Here is a 20,359-nt window from a genome sequence, read left to right as displayed (position 1 = left end):
TGTACAGTGGGGCGAACAGTTTGCCTGCGCTGCAGAAAAAAATAGTAGATTGTACCGGTTGACTGGGTTATGGTTCTGTTGCTTTTGTTTCAAGTCCACCGATCTGGAATAGGCTTGCAATATATATACATGATGTGGGGCATATAGTCCTGATGTAGGCGCAAAAGTCGGTGAACGGACTTTCGTCGTTGTGCGGAGTTTAGCAATCAAAATATTTCACACCTGCTTCCGCCTCTGCCTCAGGGGGACTCATTGACTGATCGTTGCCCTGTATATTCTGTGTGTTAAATGGACACCTAATACGGGCTAGCGCAGCCTCTGGTTATATAACGCTAACCCTATGTCCGGCATGTAATCATTAAAGACTATCTTGACATACACAAGATGCCGTGGCCGCGATCACAGCTTTTTGAGATTGGGGACTTATCCTGGTGTCCCTCCTGGCTTCACCAGCACGAGCAATTCACCTTGACCAAGCTATGGACCCTCAAGTTTCCGCCTTGGGGCCGCGAGAGTCTGGCAACAAAAGCATGTGAGGTTTTCAAGGAGCACATGCAGGATCTTTCATCCTACACTGTTCTCGACATCTGTGCTGGGTCGGGAGGCCCCACCCCGGTACTCGAATTTGAACTCAACAGAGAACTTGAAGCCGAAGGCGAAGAGCCCGTCCAGTTCATTTTAACCGATATTGATCCACACATCGAAGCGTGGCAGCAAGTTTGCAAGAAACAGAAAAATATATCATATATTGAAACCCCAGTCGACGCCCGAGCCGTTCCTAGACTTGGAAACAGAAAGGAATGCCGTATTTTCAATATTTGTTTCCATCACTTTAGTGATGGAGACGCTGCGGGCATTTTGAAGAGCGCAGTTGAGTCAGCTGATTCGTTTATGTAAGTGGCCTAAGCATTCCTATGGCGTAAGAAAAACAACTAAAGACAGGATCTAATACACGTTTAGCATATTTGAAGCAACTTCTCGAGATGTTAGCACCTGCCTTTCTACCACACTCATGTTCTTCTTTACTTTTGTCGTAACCCTATGTTGGTTTTGGCACTCACCCGTCCATCTCTTCTTTACCTACATCTTGCCCGTGTCTCCTTTGACGCTCTGGATTGATGGCCTTATATCTTGTCTCAGAACACGCACAAGTCAGGAGATTAGTGATCTTTTGGACCAGCCAGGGCTGGATCTAAGCAAATGGACCTTCCATAGTGGGACAAAGATTGTGAGGTGGCCTGTAGTTAGCTTGCACTATTACGCTGGTGTCAAGTCTAGCTAAGACCTCTTTGGCATGGACAGACTTCCCAATATCAACTATCAGGGGATCTGTACCTAGGGAAAGCAATTGGGGGCTGGAGGCACAGAGAACATAGAATCATAGCCTAGTCCTTTCTGTCACATAACTTCCTTCGATCAAACTAGGAAATCCACTCTAGTGGCGTCGGATGTCTCTTGATAATTGATGATTGTTTTTCTTAGTAAATCTACAGTGCAGCGATGCCACCTGTTGTTGAGGTGGAAATAACGCCTATGACCAAAATCTCCCACTTAAGAAAAAGTCTCATTTCAATCTCAAATTCGCAGCCCAGAATGCTCGAATATACCAGCTCACCTTCCATTTCCGTCCATTTTCTCCTTTCTCAGTCGACACAGAATCACCCTTCCTCTCTGGCAACGCCAGAAAATGCAATGTTGGTGCCCCAGTATCAACAACACTGAGAAGATCCGCAAAAACACGCCCGACGTGGGGCGCAATGTACAGCGCAGCTATCTTGAGCGGCCAGTTCGCCAGCGCCTCTAACCTCATATAGGTAGCTCCTGCATCGCAGACTGCCTTTGCTCTTGGTCGTAGACCGGCTTCCCATTTTGTGAGGGCCGTAGTAATATCGCCCGATGACGGCATGCCACCAGAGCTGTTCACAATTGACACAATATGGTTCGCTAGAGATGCGGCATCGTCGATAGCTAGACTGGCACCTTGACCGATGTTGGGAGTTGTCTATCATGTTTAGCGAACGATGTTATTGTGGAGGGCAAAAGAGATGGACAGACCTTGTGAACCGAGTCACCCAAACATGCAAACCTACCCCACGTCCACGACTTGCATGTTCCTTCCTCCAAGGGGACAAATGAAGAAGTCGTTGCATTCTCATAAACCGACCCAAACTTAATACCAGCACCAACATGTGTATCCATAAATTTCTTAGCCAGCTCGTCTTGTTCCTTCCTCGTAAACTTCGGTACACTAGGATATTGAAACTTCCGGTCCATCTTGGTGAAGAGGACCCAAAATACCTGGTTGCCTTCCCCGACGTTCGCAAAAGTAGTGAAGTCCTTGCCCCAGGTCCGATAAATAATTCCCGGCTTTAGTTCCACCATAGGACGGGATATTCCAAAGATGCATGCGTATTCAGCCGCCATAGCTACCAATCACATTAGGTCTGCATTATTCTCCAATAATGTGCACAACTATAAAGGAAAAAACATACCTTTCCTATCTTCCTTCACCCTCTTCTTCCATTCCCTGCTCTCCTCCATATGCTTCCACATCTCACCCCGAATGGTACTATGAACTCCATCCGCACCAGCAATCATACTACCGTTGTACTCACTCCCATCCTCGCAGTGTGCAACCACGCCATCATCTGAATGATCAACCCTCGTAATTTTCTTATTCAACAGTACCTTGCTCTTGTCCGGAACATTGTCATACAAAATTCTCAACAATTGTTCCCTTGTCAGCCAAGCGATAGGGTAAGAATGACTACTCTGTCATCAGCCTCTTTTATGTCCAAACCCGAACATAGTAAAAATAAACATGCATACCGCTCCCAGATAACGCGTGGCATATCCATTATCGCCAACAATCGGCCATCCTCCACGTATGTATATATATCCGCGGTCGGCTGAATATGTGCTTGAATATCATCATATATACCCATTTGATCGAGGATTCGGCATGCATTGGTGGGAACTGTCAACGCAGCGCCGACTGACGGATCAATCCGACCATGGCTTTCAAGAACGAGAAAATCGATATTTGCGCGGGCAAGGGCGTTGGCGAGTGTCAGGCCCGCGATTGAGCCGCCGGCTATGAGGACTTTGAAGGGGCGCTCCTTTTCCGTTTGCATCGTAGAGTTGATGGTCATCCGTTTGTTGGAAATGAACACGCAAATGAAGTTGGTTCTTGAAGGATGAGTAAATCAGAAAAATACATGGACCCCCGACCTTGGCTAATAAATCACTTTCTGCCACTAGCTCAGGGGGGCATCCATTCAAAGCTTGCGTTCGAGGATGCACCTAACACAAAACGTATAGGAGTACGGAGTAAAGAGGCTACCGATCATGTACTAAAATCAAAGCCGACTTAAAAAAACAATATATATGTATATTACAGCTACTGTGGACTTCGAAGACGGGACAGATAAAGGAGAGTGGGGATTGAAAGTCCGCATCTGAGAGCCGACAGATGTTGATCGATCCACTACAGGATAATCAATTATTGTGGACCATTCACAAGCATCGGTTTGCCGCCGAGCCGTATGGTTAGGGTAGTTTGACAATAGTCGGTCAAGCCCACTCAGCTGCATTGTGGGGGCCATGGGGTCGAAGGCTCAGATGCGTCCTGCTCTCGATTTTCTGATTCTGCGCTGCATACCTATCTCAGACTTTCCGGTGTTGCCTTTTTGTGTGCATCATTGTTGAGCGCGCATTATTTTGCGATGAAGATGAAGCAAGACCGGTAGACCAAAAATGCTCATGAGCGATGTTTTGAGCCTATACGGTTATATGTGGAGTCTCAACATTTTGCCTTATCTGAGGCTTAAATTAAACTTTGGATTGATTGGGGCGGCATACTGATGATACAGCCAAAAGCAGATCTACAGGACTAATAATGAGGTAGGACGTAATGTTAAATATTCACAACTGAGACCAGTTCCTGAGAATCAAAATTACGGTACAACAAAACAACGATGCACCGTGGCATTTGCACTGATATATGTTCATGCATTGAAAATCGGGCTGATCCCGAGATTTCGGTGATCGACATGCTACAGCGATCCCTCCAAATCCTTTTTTTCCTTTCTCTATTTTAGCCTTCCTAGAGGTGCTTAGTACATGTAGTGCTAGACAACAATATGTTAAATAAAGTAATGAATATGCAGAGTAGCAGAATAGTATATGTCATAGGCACGTCTTATGCAGTACATGGCCCTAAGCTAGTGAAGCTCTCAGCCCCCGATAGGACATAAGTGAGAAAACAATAATACGACCATCTCAATTACAGCCTCTTTGTTGGCAACCACAAATCGTCTCGTATGATGTCTTTCCCCGCCGATCATCTCAAAGCCCAAAACCTTGAAGCGCAAAAAAAACACATTAAAGTTACCAACTCATCGTACTCTCAGCTCAACCCGCCACATGAAGACAAAGAAAGCATCTCCACAGTCCAAGCCCCATCTTCCCGATAATCAGAATTATGAATCCATAGCCCTAGATTCTCGGCTCCTTCACCATCACCCTACGCCAGGAATCCACTCCCATCACCTCCACCGGCTAAACTTCTCCTCTCAGCACCTTAAAAAATTATCTCATTATTTATAGCCGTCTTGGGAATGAACTGCAGGTCCCCCGTTCCTTGTCACGAAACGATTCCGAGGTTGGCGCGTTCCGAATAAAAAATTCCTCAAGCGGGCCTGCTCATTCCAATCTAGGATCCTCGTCTCAGGTATCGATACCAGCCCGCCAGTGGGGACTTGCAGGGTCGAAAGATGCAATTTCTCGTGCGGGACAAGTTGTGACCCAGCAGCATTGGACGAGTGGCTGGCTGAGGATGAGGAGACGAAGATACGCAAGGTCACTTCTGCAAGAGCAACCGCTTTGCATAGGACCCAACTGATTTTTTGCTAAATAACAGTTGTTAGTAAAGTGATGCCGCGTTCTCAACTCCAAGGTTTTCCACTTACAACTTTCAATCCTGGCTCTGGGTGGGGACCGAAACTCGTTTGCCCTGATGGTGTTAGCCATAAAACATTTATTGATGTTAGGCCGTAGGAACGCACATTCGCACCTTTTCCCGTGAAAGAACCACTACTGATTGAAATCTCCGGTGGGGTAGACATAGCAAAAATTCGAGGGCAAGCTAGCTGTCCAGCTTTGTTTTTGTCGCCCGAAAGGGAAAGATGGGATGGCTAAGCTGGGCAATATTCTACTTGAGGCGCAAAACAATTCAAGCTTGCACATAATCGTTGAACTATCAGAGACGGGACTGTAAGGAGTAAGAGGATTTGTGCATCTAGAATGGAGATAAGCCTTGCCCACCAACAACAAGCTCGTTGAGACGGCAAGTTCAGCCCCACACCAATGCAAAGAACCTGCACTCATCGGTGCCCATATACTAGTAGTCTATCAATTCTTTTGATGTTATGTACTCCGTACTTCGTACGGAGTAGCTGCTTGGTCAAGACAATGATCGAGGACGGCGTGCTCCACAGAACCCACAGCCCTGGCGGATCGAGCGGCACATGCAAGGGACCCATGCTAAATATTATACATAGTCTGTGAGAAACATGTAATATTTTACTAGATTTACTGATAGTTTCTTTTTGCTTTTTTTTCCTATTTTCTATTTTTTATCTCTTCGCCCCTTTCCTTTTTCAAGTAAGATCAGCAGAACGATGATAGACAACGGAATGATGAATAATATGTATGAGGGAGTGCACGTGAAGGCAATAGCTCTTTACTGACCCAAAGTACGGGTCTTGCTATATCTTTGTCGAGGCCATCTTCAATTTTCTACGTGATTCCCAGCACGATCATCCGGAACCATTTCGTCGTATTTACTGTTCCCCTCGTCCCGCGTGCAATTTCTACGCGTTTGGCACAATGACTGAGGACACTCAGGCGCAAATTGATATCAGGTTCAAAGAAAATGAAGCAGAAGAGGCGCGTATACCTGATGTCCCAGAACCAGAATGGAAACCAAGCAGGGAGGTGTTTCAAGTACTCTTTTGCCTCTCAATAATAAGTTTGATGGCCTCATTGGACATGACTATCTTCCTACCTATTCTTCCAGTTAGTGCTTTTATTCACACCTATCTCAATTCTTCGGTCCCGGGCAATCTAACACTGAAAATAGACTATAGCGGAGGAGCTGAACGGCGACGCCACCAGTACTTTCTGGATAGGTAGCGCATACTTGGTTCCGTGCGCAGGTTTCCAGCCTATCATGGCTTCACTATCCGATATCTTTGGGAGAAGGAAGGTGCTGGTTGCCTCTATGGGCTTCTTCGTAATTGGATCTATTGTGGGATGTGTCGCTCACAATATGGCTACCCTCCTGGCCGGTCGTGTGATCCAGGGTATAGGAGGAGGAGGGCTCATTCCGCTTGCCATGATCATCAATACTGATATCATCCCCCTGCGTCAACGGCCAAAATTTGGCGCAATTATTCAAGCGTCTATGGCACTGGGAACTATTCTTGGCCCCCTAATCGGGGGTTGCTTTGTGGACCATACGAGCTCCTCAACGGGATGGCGCTGGGTATTTTATATTAATTTCCCGCTGTCGGCTTTGGCAGGGTTAATGCTTTTTGTATCGATCAGGTTCAAAAATGGCGGGAGGAAGCTTCGCTCTGTTGATTGGATCGGCCAGGTCTTATTTATTACGAGCATGTCCGCCTTTTTGATTGGGCTCTCGTGGGGTGGGGTGCAGTACTCCTGGGACAGTTATCAGACATTGGTTCCACTCTGCCTCGGTGTGGGTGGTATCATCGCGACGGGATTTTGGGAGTTCTTTGGCGCTAGTCACCCATTCCTGCGTCTGTCTATACTTACAGATCGATCTTCACTGGCTGTGTATGCTGGCTCTATTGTCCAAGGCATTATTGTGCGATCTCCCCTCCCCGCCTTTCCCCTGTGGAATTCAATGACATGAAAATAAAATATTTGCTGACTTGTCTCATCAGATGTACGGTGAGCTTTATTATATCTCTCTGTATCTGCAAGCCGTCAAACTTCTGTCCGCCGTTATGAACGGTGTCGGCGTGTTGCCCGTCTCCATTGTTCTTCTGCCCACCAGCATAGTGGTGGCCTTCATTATCTCCAAGACTGGACGGTACCGCTGGGCCCTCTGGTGCGGCTGGGTCGCTACCATTGCAGCCACTGGTGTTACCATCCTTCTGCGAGAGCACACTAGTACAGCAGGCTGGATCTTCATATTTGCTTTTGTGGGCTTCGGCCACGGCATCCTGTACAATGCTCTTCTGTTTGCAGCGCAGGCTTCCTCGCCAGCCAAAGACGTGGCATATGCCGCTTCACTATACACATTCTGCCGGACGCTGGGCTTCGCCATCGGTGTCATCATTGGTGGAACAGTACTGCAGAATTTTATGGCGACGAGACTGGGTGATTTGGGACTTCCGACTGCTATCGCCCACGATGCGGAGGGTTATATTAGCACCCTTAAAACGTTGCCCGCTGGGTCTGCTTTACGCGAAGGTGTGATGAATGCATACGTATATGGGCTGGACTCCATTTTTGAGGTTATGACGGGCATTGGGGCTCTTGGTCTCTTAGCGACGCCGTTTGTTGCAAGCCGGACTATGGATAAATCTTTGGAGACTGATCATGTTGTTCAAGGTGCGAAGGATGATGCATGAACAGAATGTACACCCCTTATAACGAATTTTGGACCATACTTCCGGCAACCGCCTTACCCCTCCCATTTCAACTACACTATGAACGGCAGCATGTACTGGTTATATGAGCGACGTCCACACTGCAGAAGGGAATCAATCAATCAATCAATCAATCAATCAATCAATCAATCAATCAACACTCTATTAACCTGTTGCAGCCTAACTAGTGGCGTAATGGCTATGCAGGCGCTTCCTCCGGCGGAAGCAAGAGTGATCCGAACGCCAGACCCGCGCATGAAACAGTAAATACATAGGAAAACGGCGTATTGCTATAGAAATCAGCCCAAAAATCAGCCCAAAACAGTATCAGACGCCCTTCAAGCCCTTAGTCCCACGATATATCTCTCATTTCGCCCTCACATTGGCCTGCCGCTTCCTCTGTACCTCTATCCCCGGTATCTCTCCTGCTTCGTTCTCAATTAGTGGCGTTCGTTGTCGACTAGTGTCGACGAGTTGGATGTATTCTTCCACAACCTCTCGGTTAGCCGTGGGCTTGGCGTTCCTCCTACCTAGCGTCTTCACCCCCTGTGCCTGCTAGATCATCCTGGCGTGTTGTTGTCATCGCCTGTTGGTTCGATTTCGATGTGTCGGAACTGTCCTAGGAGGCCTGTTTGAAGTATGAATTCGGCCACGTAGCGGGTGGCCTACGAGTGCGATACAATCGCATCGTAATCCGTCGAATCCTTAAGATCGGTCATCCGGATCTTGTCAAGGAAGGTCTGCCTTAAATCAGCGTACAACGGGCACTGCATCAAGGTGTGTCTCGGGGTTTAAGACCCTTCTCTATAGTAACACTTATCTGATTCGACCGCCTTGATTTTGAACAGAAAGTGATTTAGTGTTATGATATACCCTGGCATGAGGTTATTCCCAAGTGTTGGTGCCTCAGGCTTCCCGGACCTGACTGACAGGCCTCTATTCTGATTTATAGAGTATATCTTTACACTAAAAGACGCATGGATGTCACTAATGAAATTCGGGAAGATATATACATGGAAAAGCACCAGATAATGAAAAGGAAAGCGTGAAGGCGGTAATGCCCTCGAAGGCCGAATGCCACATTCCGCCTATCATCGTCAATGTTCTTGCTTCGCTGTCTTACTTCTCTAAGTCGAATATAACCGCTCGTAAGGTGGCTTTTTGACTCAGCGGGGCCAAAGGAGGTGTTTCTGGTCTTCAAAAATGTATATGTCAAAGAACTCAGCAGGTGGCTTGCGCTAAGCATATCTGAGAATACTCCAAGCCGGCAGTTTGACAAGCGTGCGACGTAGCGCTGTTAGATGGCATTGATCATAGGCATATTTAGACGGATCAAACCCGGTATTGCTCGGACTTTTGTAGAGAATATTTATGAATGGGTTGGAACATGAATCTAAGACCATCCTTGTGTCGGCGTTGCGAGTGGGACTGTTCAATAGATACCAGGCAGTTATGGTGAACAACTGAGTAATCAGTGATGGCTCAGTGAGCAGCCAATCAGACTCACTGAGCGCTCATTGGACCTTATTGATCATCACGTGATGGTACTGAGCAGCTCCGCGAGTCTGACACTGAGCGCTGGCAGCTAAAATAGGAAAGCCCCACCTGGCATAGAAAAAATGTCCTATGTGGTAACGCCAAGCCTTCCCGTCTTTCGATCTCCGCCCCCGATAAGGAAGGATACCGCTGATGCCGACAAGCCTCACAGTATATAAGGAAACAAAAGCTTGTCGATATGTCAAATTGCGTTCTAAAGCATCGATCGGCATTCCAAAATGTTTTTGCAGAACTCGGAAACGTATGATCTGAAGTACGCTGAATTCATTCCGATTTATTCGAGGCATATCCTGATCTCCAACCGTTAGACTCGATCAAGCATGCATCTTCCTCCAACCAGCAAGCACAGGCTATATCAATGGAACATTCCACATCTACCTACCAGAAAGCAAGTCGTTCAAGCGGATTCGACTGCAGCTGCTTAGTGTTCTGAAATTGTACGCCGCGAAATCGAAATTCTCAAATGCGTTCGGTGTTAACATTCGCCTCGATAGTCCTCGAGACGGCTTTCTCATTCAAAACGATCGCGAACGCATAACGGTCATCTCTGAACAGGACATCGGCTCATCCAAGTGTCTCCCCTCTTTCCAGCTCCCAGCAGGGAACTACGAATTCCCATTTAGCATCCCTCTGCCTGGGAGAATGCTAGAGACTGTTACTTGTCAGCGTCAGAAGTACCACACCTATCACGTCGTGGCCAAATTCGAGCGTCGCTTTAGAGGCAATTTCACCATTTCGCGGCCTATCCGCATTTACGATCATCCCAACTTATGGGTCGATCACCAGCTAATATCCACTCCAGTGGTAGGTTCCCTTCGCCAACGAGCGAGTAGGCAGGGCTAACCAACCGAAATTCCAGACGGTTGAAAGACAGACAGGGCAGGACATACAGTACTGCATCATTTTGCCGGATTCAAAAATCCCCTTCGCCAGCAAATTTCCCGTGAAGTGTTATTTCTCTCCCCTTTCGAAGAACTTGAAAATCGGTTCGGTGTCCGTCTCTGTCTTGGAGAGACACCGTCTCCAATCGGACGCGACAGCAGCTGAGTCTGCGATGCACAATACTTTCAAAATACACACGTCAAGCACATCTACGATTTTTCAATCCGAGCATAATTGTACCCATCAAACACTGGAGACATTAGCCACAGAGGATGATATACCTTCCGCAGAGTGGTGCCTGAGCCTTCCAGTCCAATTGCCAGACAGTTTTGACCTTGCTTCGCAATCCATTTCGACGAGAGATATTCAAATATCCCATGAACTTATGGTACAGGCGAAGTTTCATAATACTGAAACAAGTACACCAATAATGGTGTGTAATCGCTCTTCCACTGTGAATGAGATCACAACGAACTAACGATCTCCTAGGTCGAGGAGAAAATTCCTTTCTCCATCTATATGACACCTGCCGTTATCGATGAGGACGGAACTATTCATGGCAAAGATATTGAAAGCTTCAAAGCGTATGAGTGCCCACCGCCGGCCTACGGAAAACACAAGTATGATGCTATTCTCCTGGACTGGGCCGAATGTTTGAGGGAATCCAGCTTGTTGAGTCGGTAACAGTGACCTAAGTTGACTAAGTTAGTCTGTTAATATTTATTCATGCGACTAGTCAAATGTGATTATTATAATGAAGTAGGTAGACAATAGTAGAAAATACTAACGTCCGTGGGCTTGCCAGGTAGATAGGCACTAAGGCATGAAGTTTCCTCGATGTGCCCAAAAATGGGTGTTAGCGATCGTGGAGGGCTTCCCTCTCCCCTCTTCCCCGCTTTTCTCTTCGTATGCCCGAGCCGGCTCTAGAGCAGTATCGTGAAAACAACCCTGTCATGAATTTTCGGACTTTCTCCACTGCCATTAGTGTTGCTTTCATGCCTCGAATAATCTCAGTATTCCGCAAAATGACACGCAGGCATACCATCGATGTGCTTACAGCGACGGCGAGCGACCTGCGTAAGCTGCTAGACTCAGGGGAGGTCTCCAGTGTGGAGCTGGTCGGTTTATACTTGGGCCAGATTGCTAGGCATAATAAACAGGGCCTCATGCTGAATGCGATGATCTCGACTGCGTCTGCGAATCGTGTCCTCGAAGAAGCGAGGATGTTGGATAGTGAAAGGGCACAGAAGGGGCCTAGGCCAAAGCTGCATGGGATCCCAATTATTTTGAAGGTGAGATGAGATGATCCATTCTAGGGACAGTCTAATCCTGATTCAACTTCATATGCCTAAATTCTATGACTCAGGATGTGATTTGCACCCCAAATTTTGGCCTGGAGACAACGGCTGGATCATTGGCCTTGAAAGGGCTTAACGCTACTGAAGATGCCCCCATCGCAACACTTCTTCGAGAAGCTGGATGTATTGTGATTGGCAAGTCAAATCTTTCGGTGAGTGGTCAGATAGGAAGAAATCTATCCAATCGGCATTATGAATTTGACATGGTCTAGGAATGGGCTAATTCCAGGGGATTTGGGGTGACAAGTGGTTGGTCTGCCGCCGGGGGCCAGGTGATATTATGCAATTATCGTTGTACCAGGCGGGTACTGATTTTGGATAGACTCAGTCGCCTTATGTGAAAGGAGGGGCCGACCCAGAAGACAGGTGGTTGGGCCATAGTGTGAGTACTGACCTATCCTGGATCGAACGAGGCTGACGTGGAATTACGAAGAAAGACCCCAGCTGGATCATCGTCCGGGTCAGCCGTTGCAATAGCAGCTGGCTTTGCCCCTTTGACGATCGGAACTGAAGCGAACGGGTCAATCGTTCAACCAGCAATTAGAGCTGCCGCCTATGGCTTGAAGGGGACAGTTGGCGATATGATTATGAAAGGCACACAGTCTGGAGGTGCGGCTTTTGACAGCGCCGGTCCAATTGCAAAATCTGCTGAGGATTGTGCCGCTGTGATGGATATTCTTTTACCAGGTCGAGACTTTCGGTCGCACCTCACCAAGTCTTGGGATGGGATTCGCATTGCCTATCTAGACTACAAGACCTGGCAACTCCCCGACTCTATGTGTGAAAAAACACCTGCCTTCGATACACAACATGTAAGTATCCGTTCATTATCAAGCGCAGCAACTGACAGTCTGTAGGAGCTAGAAATGCTGAGGGCTCTTGAGAAAATCGAATCTCTTGGAGCCCAGGTCACTTACAATGCCCGCCTCATGAGCCTTCCTGAAATCATCAAGAAGTACAAAACTGTCACGATGAGAGAGATTAGAAGTAAGTTACTTAGATTCCTCCAACCTTTGGATTTACAAATAATTGATCCCATTCCAGGACACCAGCTTGCATTCGTCATTCCAAGATTCTTAGGCTTATTCAATAACCCTCAATTACGGACATTGCAAGATCAGGTCAGATTTAATAAAGAGCATGCAGCTGAAGAGCTTCCACCAGGTATGCCCTGTTCAAAGTTCATGTTCCTCAATTACTCACTTTATTCAACGGTACAGAGCAACCCAGTCAGTAAGTGTTGGAAAATGACCTGAACGATAATCTAACCGATGAGCAATATCGCAGTGGATTGGCGCACCTCCGACAGAGTGTTCGGCATGCTGTCCAATTGTGTTTGGAGGAATCCAATGCGGATGTTATTATGGCATCTGGGGAAACACTGCTCCCTAGTACTGCGGCCTGTGCAGGCTATCCCATCGGAAGTGTCCCACTTGGCTTTTCTTTTTTCAATGGAAGGCCTTTTGGAATGGAAATAATGGCACGGAATGGCGAGGAAGAAAGAATTTTTCAAGTAATGTCGGCTTGGGAAGCGACGTTCCCGAAGGCCAGACAGCCCCCGCCTCTTTTGGTCAACTGGGACGCCAATTTGTAGACCCAATTATGGACATGGCTTCAGAAGTGAGTGGTTCCAGGTCCTCCTTTCTTCGAGTTGACTTAACATAGATGTAGTATTGTCCGCGTGTCTAATTAACTCTCGTGGATAGCCATTGGAGTAGCCTCCATGCGTTTTCGTGCTGGCATCAGTGGGGAAGAAGGGGCTCTTTGCTCGTGGACTGACTTGGAAATCGCGCGCCAAGGCTTTGCCATCGTATATGCCCTTCTAGAGTATATTTACACAACATTGTGGTGAATGAGTAGGTGCTATTATATTGTAACTCATCATATGACCGATCATTCTGCAATATTTGACACCTTCCATGCCAATAATCTACAATATGAAGGTGGGTAGGAATCAAGACTTAAACGATACCTACATTCAGGTGAAGGTCTAGAGTGATGGATAAACCTGATATAGCTAAACACAAAATTAAGAACAGACAACAGATATTGTATGGCAGTGGTCACCTAGCGCCCACGATTTTGTCCTGGCGGCTCTCCACCCTAGCAGGTGGCGCTTCAGCCCTTCACCTAAATGGCCAGATCTGACATGCAAAATTCGCATTCGCAGATTTTAATAGGGAAAGAATAGACAAGGCACTCCGATGTACTTGAGTAATAAAATAAAAAAAATTTCACTCTTTCTCATCGGTCTATTCTCACCCACTGCTCTAGTACTAGTATATTTTACTTCGCTCGCTACTCACAAGTTATATTCGTTTTCTAATTTGCTGGATTGTACCTGTTAGTGCCACCCTTACATACTCACAGTAAGTGTCTCTCTATGGGGGAAGGTACCTATTACCGGATTTCCTAATCTATGTCTTGGCTTTCCCTTTCCGTTTTGATGCTTAGCCCCTCGCCGCTTTTGCTTACTGACTAAAACTGCTGATGTCTCTAAGAGCTCTGATCAGATCAGTGAGCCTTTGTAAGCTCACTGATCCGGGCAAGTTACTTGATGCTCGCACTAAGCATCACTTAAGCCTGGTGGGCCCCTGGTCACTATCCGCGAGGCACTTCAATCAAATGTAAGACACTAGCCCTATTCACCTTCCCTAGGTTAGCAACTTTGTCCCATCAAAGAAGCACTAGCATCAAAAATCTGATTGTATTCATGTTTCACCTACCAATATTCATTGCACTGCGATGGAGCTAGCTAACTGACCAATCAGTATTAACTAACTAACAAACTAGTTAGTTAGTTATCTAAGTTATAACTAGTTTATTTTCGCAATATTTTGCGGGGTTAGTACCCAAGGACTCAATTACATGACTCCATGGGATTCACTTGATGGAAGGAACCTACGAATAACTAGGTCCTTGGTAGCACACTACCCAAATTGTTCGTATAGTCTCATCGTCGAGAGGACCAGTATGCAAATGCGGATGGAAGCAAAAATGCCTCAGTCAAAAGAATATGCTTGAAGTCGTATAAATTGACCTTAGACCTGAATTCCCCTAAATGCCCGCCAGAATTAGTCTCCACAGTTAACCTAGATTGATAATTTAATGTGATACAAGTCGGAATTGGAAATCTTGAATTTAGAACCTTAAATGCTAACCAAATTGACCACCCACATTATATTGATGATTCGGTTGACCACCTTAAGCGGTCACTCGGATTCTGATGATTAGTTTTGACAAACTATTCAAGTTAACGGATTAAAGTAACGTTAAATAAGGGAAATATAGGGCTGGGTTCACCGATCAATAGCTGAATGGGCCTAAAGCCTAAATCTCTCATTTGAAAAACTCAAATTGGCTTCCGAATTCATCATAATCGATACCCTATGTTTATCAGAATTAGCGTCCAGAATATAGCTACTTGAATTGGGTTAGCTTACCATCTGAAATTATCTGATCAAAACTGACAACTTAGATTCATCACAATCGAGTATGGGTAGGGATGCTATAGAAGCAGGTTTTTTCTCTTTATTCCGATACCACTCGTTGAAGGCTAAATCATCGAGAACCTAATTGAACGAGGAATGATGACACTTTACAAGTAGATCTCAGATAGTATGAATAGTGAGAGAGAAACTACCCAATACCAGCGTGCGATCCTTAGGCTTAATAGATGATCTTTTTGAGAGACTTGTTCAAACGATGAATTCGGACCACTGATTTCGATTCATTAATTGAATTCAAATTTTAGATTCTTGTAGCGAAACTGGCTAATTTAGGTCGCTGATGAACTTCGGCTTAATTAGCTAGCGAATTTATAAAAATCGAGGAAGTGTATAAAGTAAATGTGCGAGAAAGCTTCCCAGCTAGTGTTCAAAACTAGAATATTTCCTCTACACTAGTTCTATTAGTAAATATAGTTATTTGAAAATGCTGTGAGAGCCGAGAGACGTTAGCAATGTATTAATTAATGCCCAGAATTTTGTGAGGGCGCCCCGCAGGTATTTTCGTGAAGGTGCAAGCAGGAACCTCCGACTAAGACATATCACCCTCATCATCAGGTGATTTGACAATTACGCTTTGCACAATACTATAGGTGACCAAATTAGCCTATACTTTAACCCACTCAAGGTTATATTTCGAATCAGCCGCCGAGGAGCAGGCAGCAGATCTAAGGCCATTCTGCGCTTGCAGATTACATCAAAGCTAGTGTGAACTACCCATGTTCGTGCCATAAGACAGGCTGTTCTTAATGGAGTACCAATATAAATTACAATTAAAGTCTACAGCAATTTAATTATTTACTTACAGATCCCTGACCTATCAATCTACTCACTTTCAAGAGCTCCGCCACTCTCCTAGCGACACTTCCGCGCCTCTCTGAACGGCAATTATATAACTATAGGAGCTTCACTACTGTAACGCCTCGTGCCCCTCACATGCGTCAAGGAGTAGTAGTGTTGAAGGGTGAGCTCTTTTCACGATTCATATCTAGGTAGTTGCTTAATTGTATGATTCATTCAAAATGTGACTAGGATCCGCGCCAGGTTCCTCTGGCTTGCAGAAAAAACCGGATTTCTTCGATTGCCACAGAAAATTCTTTAGGTAAGCCTCAAGACCGGATAACGCGGATGTGTTCGAGCATCTGGACCCTCTAATCGCTCTTTCACATTGAGCTCAAGCTTCACCTACCCTGGGCCGAGCAAGTTCATGACGTCATTCACCAGCACCGTCTAGTTATTGAACCTGAGTTTGTCAGACATTAATAACACGCGAGTCGCGTGAGCAATGATTACGTTCGGCGTCCCTAGAAAGCGATGAGTGCGCGAGTGTAGAATACCTTGCTCCATGATGGACTTGAGCTAAGTTTCGCCCACATTGACCATCGGTTTTCTCCAGTGTCAATCTCGCCATTTCTTCTAAACATCCCACACAATATCTGTGAATCATGGCCACTGTTGTAGCACCAACCCCTGCAGGGCATGCATTTGAGCCAGTGAACCTCGTTCATTCACGTGGTTGGCCATATAAAGATACAACGCTATCAAAAGATGGCCACGACAGAGTGCCTTTCTTCCAGCATAGGCTGGATGATGGCGCTCGTGTTCTAGGTGGATAGTTCTCCGGCGACATTTAAATTTCTTGTACTAACGGAATCACATCCTGTCTTAGGAAACGGCCGTGTAGACATCCATATCGACCCGCACAAACCCAGCATCGCAGGGCTATTGAACCACATCCAACCCCCGAACATATATTCTGATCGAAACAACGAACAGATAGCCAGTACGGAAAAGCCTTTTGCAAGAGATGAGCATTTTCCACTGCACTTGAATATCGTCATCCAAGTAATTGGTTCTCGAGGCGACATTCAACCGTTTGTTGCACTTGGGAGAGAACTGAAAGCCCACGGTCACCGAGTCAGATTGGCCACACATTTAACTTTTCGGCAATTTGTTCTTGATAGTGGATTGGAATTTTTCAACATTGGAGGAGATCCGACGGAACTGATGGCTTTCATGGTAAAAAATCCAGGCCTTTTACCGGGGTTCAAGGCAATACGCAGTGGAGAAATCCAAAAGCGTCGGCGTGAGATGAGGCAAATTTTCAATGGATGTTGGCGATCTTGCTTTGAAAAGGGTGATGGGACCCACCTTCACCATATCAAAGAAGACCCATGGAGCAATGCCTTGGATTTTCGAGAACGGTCTTTTGTTGCGGACGCTATTATAGCCAATCCCCCTAGCCTGGCCCATATTCATTGTGCACAACGACTAGGGATTCCTCTCCATATTATATTCACGTGAGTCGAGCCTCCGATATGCTAAGATTCAGTTGCCTCTCGCCAATATACCGCATGGCTAATAAATTACAGGATGCCTTGGTCACCAACTCAGTCATTTCCCCACCCATTAGCAAATGTTCATTCCCAGAACTGCAAGCCGACTCTTGCAAATTTTATGTCCTATAATGTTGTTGATGTGATGGTATGGGAAGGGTTGGGAGATATTCTAAACACCCTCCGCAAAAACACTTTATCACTCCAACCTCTAGACACAGTGACCGCCTCGAGCATACTCCACCGACTACATGTGCCGCATACATATCTCTGGTTAGGAAGGTATCCTTGACCGCCAAAGACGTGTTCTGATTTTTGAACCAGGTCTCCTTCGTTACTGCCTAAGCCTCCTGATTGGGCTGATAACATCGATGTCTGTGGCTTTGGCTTTCTTTTGTCAGAGAGCAACTACACGCCACCACGGGAAATCGTTTCATTTCTTGATGCAGGACCAAAACCAATATATGTTGGATTTGGCTCGATTGTAGTTGATAATCCTGACAGATTAACGAAGACTATTTTTGAAGCGGTCAAAAAAACTGGACAGCGGGCTCTCGTCTCGAAAGGTTGGGGGAACCTGGGGGCCGACGAAGTACCAGAAAATATTCTTTTGATTGGAAACTGCCCTCACGATTGGCTCTTTCGTCAGGTTTCATGCGTGATACATCATGGAGGTGCCGGTACTACCGCAGCTGGCCTCGTCTTAGGTCTACCGACGATAATTATCCCATTTTTCGGAGATCAGCAATTTTGGGGAAATATCGTTGCACGGGCCGGAGCAGGACCATCCCCGATACCATATAAACGGTTGAACAGTCAGAATCTCTCAGACGCAATACAGAAAGCGCTGGAGACAAGTATACTGGACAGAGCACAGTCGATTGCGACAAAAATGCACGAAGAGTCTGGCGTGCGCCATGCGGTGAATAGCTTCTACCGAAATCTTGACCTCCAGCGATCCAGGTGCTCTATAGTCCCTAATCAGCCAGCTGCTTGGCATCTCAAACATACCAGTATCAACTTGAGTGCCTTTGCAGCAACAGTCCTGGTGAAATCTGGGAAGATAAGCCCGGACATGCTCGTGCTGTAAGCCTTTTCCGACCAGCGTCACCAAAAATGTCAGAACTTTTTTGCTGATTGTCTCCAGTCACCGTCCTATTGAATATGATACATTCATGGACCCTGCCAACCCACTTACTGCTGGTGCTCTGGTGCTCTTTGGAGTCCTTACGAAATTCGTGACTAGTTTCGTAGATGCTCCAAGAGAGATTGTGAGTGATCTTGCTTCTGCTGTCCGCGCAACACGTCATCCCCACGAACATTTTGATCGCCGCGAAGCATGTCGGGCTGCAATTTCTTCGCTGGATCAAGCCTCTCCAGAATACAGTATTGAGAGCGAAGAATCACCTATCGAAAATGAGACATGGCAATTACGAATTGAGAATAATGAACAGGGAGCTGGAGAGCCCCGAGAAGATGAAAGTACACAGGAAGACACTGGAGAGGAGGAGAATAGAGACCATGTCAATGAAATGGCTCGAGTTCGGAGCATAGAGCGCAAAAGAAGTCTTCAACTTGACAAGGCAAAGACAATGAGCAGCTCTATACCCCCTTCTAAACCATCTAGATTCATCGTTTTGCACGAAGCTGCGTTGCATGGAAGCAAAATGTCCAAGAAACTGATGAAGGTCATCATATGGTTACCAGCCGATTTCTCACTGGGCATGGCTAGAGGTTTCCACAACGCACCCAAATTATATCACGATTTGACAGTGGTCGACACCCCCCAGGTAGTAGGTCTTCAAAGCGGCTTATCAGCAGCAGGAAAGGTAAGCACATCCATACCAGCACCATCTTAGGACCAGTCATTCTGATATAAGCGCAGGAGCTCCGAGACGGTTTTTACTTCGGTATCACAGGCATAGGAGCACATCCACGCGATGGTTTCAAAAATGAAGGTGCGAAGGGGCTCTTCAAAGGGATCGGGAAAGCAATGGGAGGTCTGTTTCTCAAACCAGCAGCAGGTATGTCGTACGGGAAGGCAATATATTTACGATCGTCACTCTTACGAGATAACTGTAATCAGGGCTATGGGGTCTTGCGGGATATCCATTGAGCGGGATGCTCAGAGATATCAACGACTCTCTGGGCAGACATCAAAAATGCATGATTGTAATGGGTCGCATTTCGCAGGGACTCGAAGAAATGCGAGAGTTCACCCCCGAGGATAGGGCAGAAGTATCCACGGCATGGAATAAGATTGAACACGACTTGAAAAAGTCGAAATAAAGAGATACTCACGCTGACGAATACGAGAAAAGCGGAGAACAAATCTATGTGAAGCTTCTCAGCTATGACCTCCCTCGAGTGGATTAAGCGGACGCGATATTGCCTCTATCATTATTTTATTCCTAAATAAGATGACTTATGACTTTACTGACATTTTCAATGAGATTATGCCTTGCTAATATCATTGGTCCCGAACCTAAGCTCGTCCATAAAGACGGCAATAGTTCAGAAGATCTCTATAACTTTTCGATGAAGATCGAAAGGGGAATCAAGCTGCATTTCCACTTAACAATACATTCTTAAATACCGCACAGGACAACAAAAACATATTGATATCTTCTACTACACATGTCGAGATCTCATTGTGGAGTCCTTTAATCTTATCAAATGTCATATTCTTCAGCCAAAGGTGAGGACTGGCGAGGTTTAGGTTTTGGGTGAGCCTAGCACCAACCAAGCGAGATATGAATTACCTTGACTCAGAGTCACTGAGCACTCACTGGATCTGGCTGGCTACTACGTGATAGGACTGACCAAATCAGTGAGTCTGACTCTGAGCGCCTCCATAAAAGCCGCGGCAGCTGAAATAGAAATCCCCACCCAGCATCGGCAAAATAGAAGATCAGCAAAGGACACATGATCATCCACCCAATAGTAGTCGGATATCGAAGACTAACGTGATCCCGGAGCCAGCCTGCGATAGGCCGTAGAAATATTCCAGGAACACGAAATATCAGGAAGATTGTCGA

At 46.2% G+C, this 20,359-nt stretch overlaps 6 protein-coding genes across 6 annotated transcripts; 5 read left to right on the top strand and 1 right to left on the bottom strand.

Annotated features, from left to right (window-relative positions):
- Positions 1-384: 384 nt before the first annotated feature.
- On the top strand, positions 385-1,282 carry N7473_011406 (uncharacterized protein; the record flags this gene model as incomplete). The annotated part of the gene is made up of 2 exons (XM_057157345.1): positions 385-893; positions 961-1,282. The coding sequence occupies 2 exons, from the start codon at positions 385-387 to the stop codon at positions 1,280-1,282; spliced, it is 831 nt and encodes a 276-aa protein (XP_057003195.1).
- Positions 1,283-1,564: 282 nt separating this feature from the next.
- N7473_011405 (FAD-dependent oxidoreductase) lies at positions 1,565-3,152 on the bottom strand (the record flags this gene model as incomplete). The annotated part of the gene is made up of 4 exons (XM_057157344.1): positions 1,565-2,002; positions 2,056-2,426; positions 2,493-2,767; positions 2,830-3,152. The coding sequence occupies 4 exons, from the start codon at positions 3,150-3,152 to the stop codon at positions 1,565-1,567; spliced, it is 1,407 nt and encodes a 468-aa protein (XP_057003194.1).
- Positions 3,153-5,889: 2,737 nt separating this feature from the next.
- On the top strand, positions 5,890-7,664 carry N7473_011404 (efflux pump antibiotic resistance protein; the record flags this gene model as incomplete). Its single annotated transcript, XM_057157343.1, has 3 exons — positions 5,890-6,078; positions 6,143-6,892; positions 6,972-7,664. 3 exons carry the CDS (start codon positions 5,890-5,892, stop codon positions 7,662-7,664), a joined length of 1,632 nt encoding a protein of 543 aa, XP_057003193.1.
- A 1,793-nt stretch (positions 7,665-9,457) lies between these two features.
- Positions 9,458-10,805, top strand: N7473_011403 (arrestin C-terminal domain-containing protein; the record flags this gene model as incomplete). Its single annotated transcript, XM_057157342.1, has 4 exons — positions 9,458-9,492; positions 9,548-10,043; positions 10,099-10,554; positions 10,611-10,805. The coding sequence occupies 4 exons, from the start codon at positions 9,458-9,460 to the stop codon at positions 10,803-10,805; spliced, it is 1,182 nt and encodes a 393-aa protein (XP_057003192.1).
- Positions 10,806-11,146: 341 nt separating this feature from the next.
- N7473_011402 (amidase) lies at positions 11,147-13,073 on the top strand (the record flags this gene model as incomplete). Its single annotated transcript, XM_057157341.1, has 9 exons — positions 11,147-11,413; positions 11,488-11,631; positions 11,692-11,751; positions 11,802-11,861; positions 11,917-12,291; positions 12,337-12,466; positions 12,524-12,643; positions 12,700-12,712; positions 12,767-13,073. 9 exons carry the CDS (start codon positions 11,147-11,149, stop codon positions 13,071-13,073), a joined length of 1,476 nt encoding a protein of 491 aa, XP_057003191.1.
- Positions 13,074-16,430: 3,357 nt separating this feature from the next.
- Positions 16,431-19,610, top strand: N7473_011401 (glycosyltransferase; the record flags this gene model as incomplete). The annotated part of the gene is made up of 7 exons (XM_057157340.1): positions 16,431-16,593; positions 16,655-17,285; positions 17,358-17,603; positions 17,646-18,407; positions 18,469-19,150; positions 19,207-19,345; positions 19,408-19,610. The coding sequence occupies 7 exons, from the start codon at positions 16,431-16,433 to the stop codon at positions 19,608-19,610; spliced, it is 2,826 nt and encodes a 941-aa protein (XP_057003190.1).
- Between the last annotated feature and the right edge of the window lie 749 nt (positions 19,611-20,359).

Source organism: Penicillium subrubescens (assembly GCF_028828155.1).
Source record: "Penicillium subrubescens strain IBT 31985 chromosome Unknown utg000010l_segment0_segment0, whole genome shotgun sequence".
NCBI classification, from domain to species: domain Eukaryota; kingdom Fungi; phylum Ascomycota; class Eurotiomycetes; order Eurotiales; family Aspergillaceae; genus Penicillium; species Penicillium subrubescens.
Note: the sequence above shows the minus strand (reverse complement) of the source record. Positions and strands in the feature narration are given on the sequence as shown.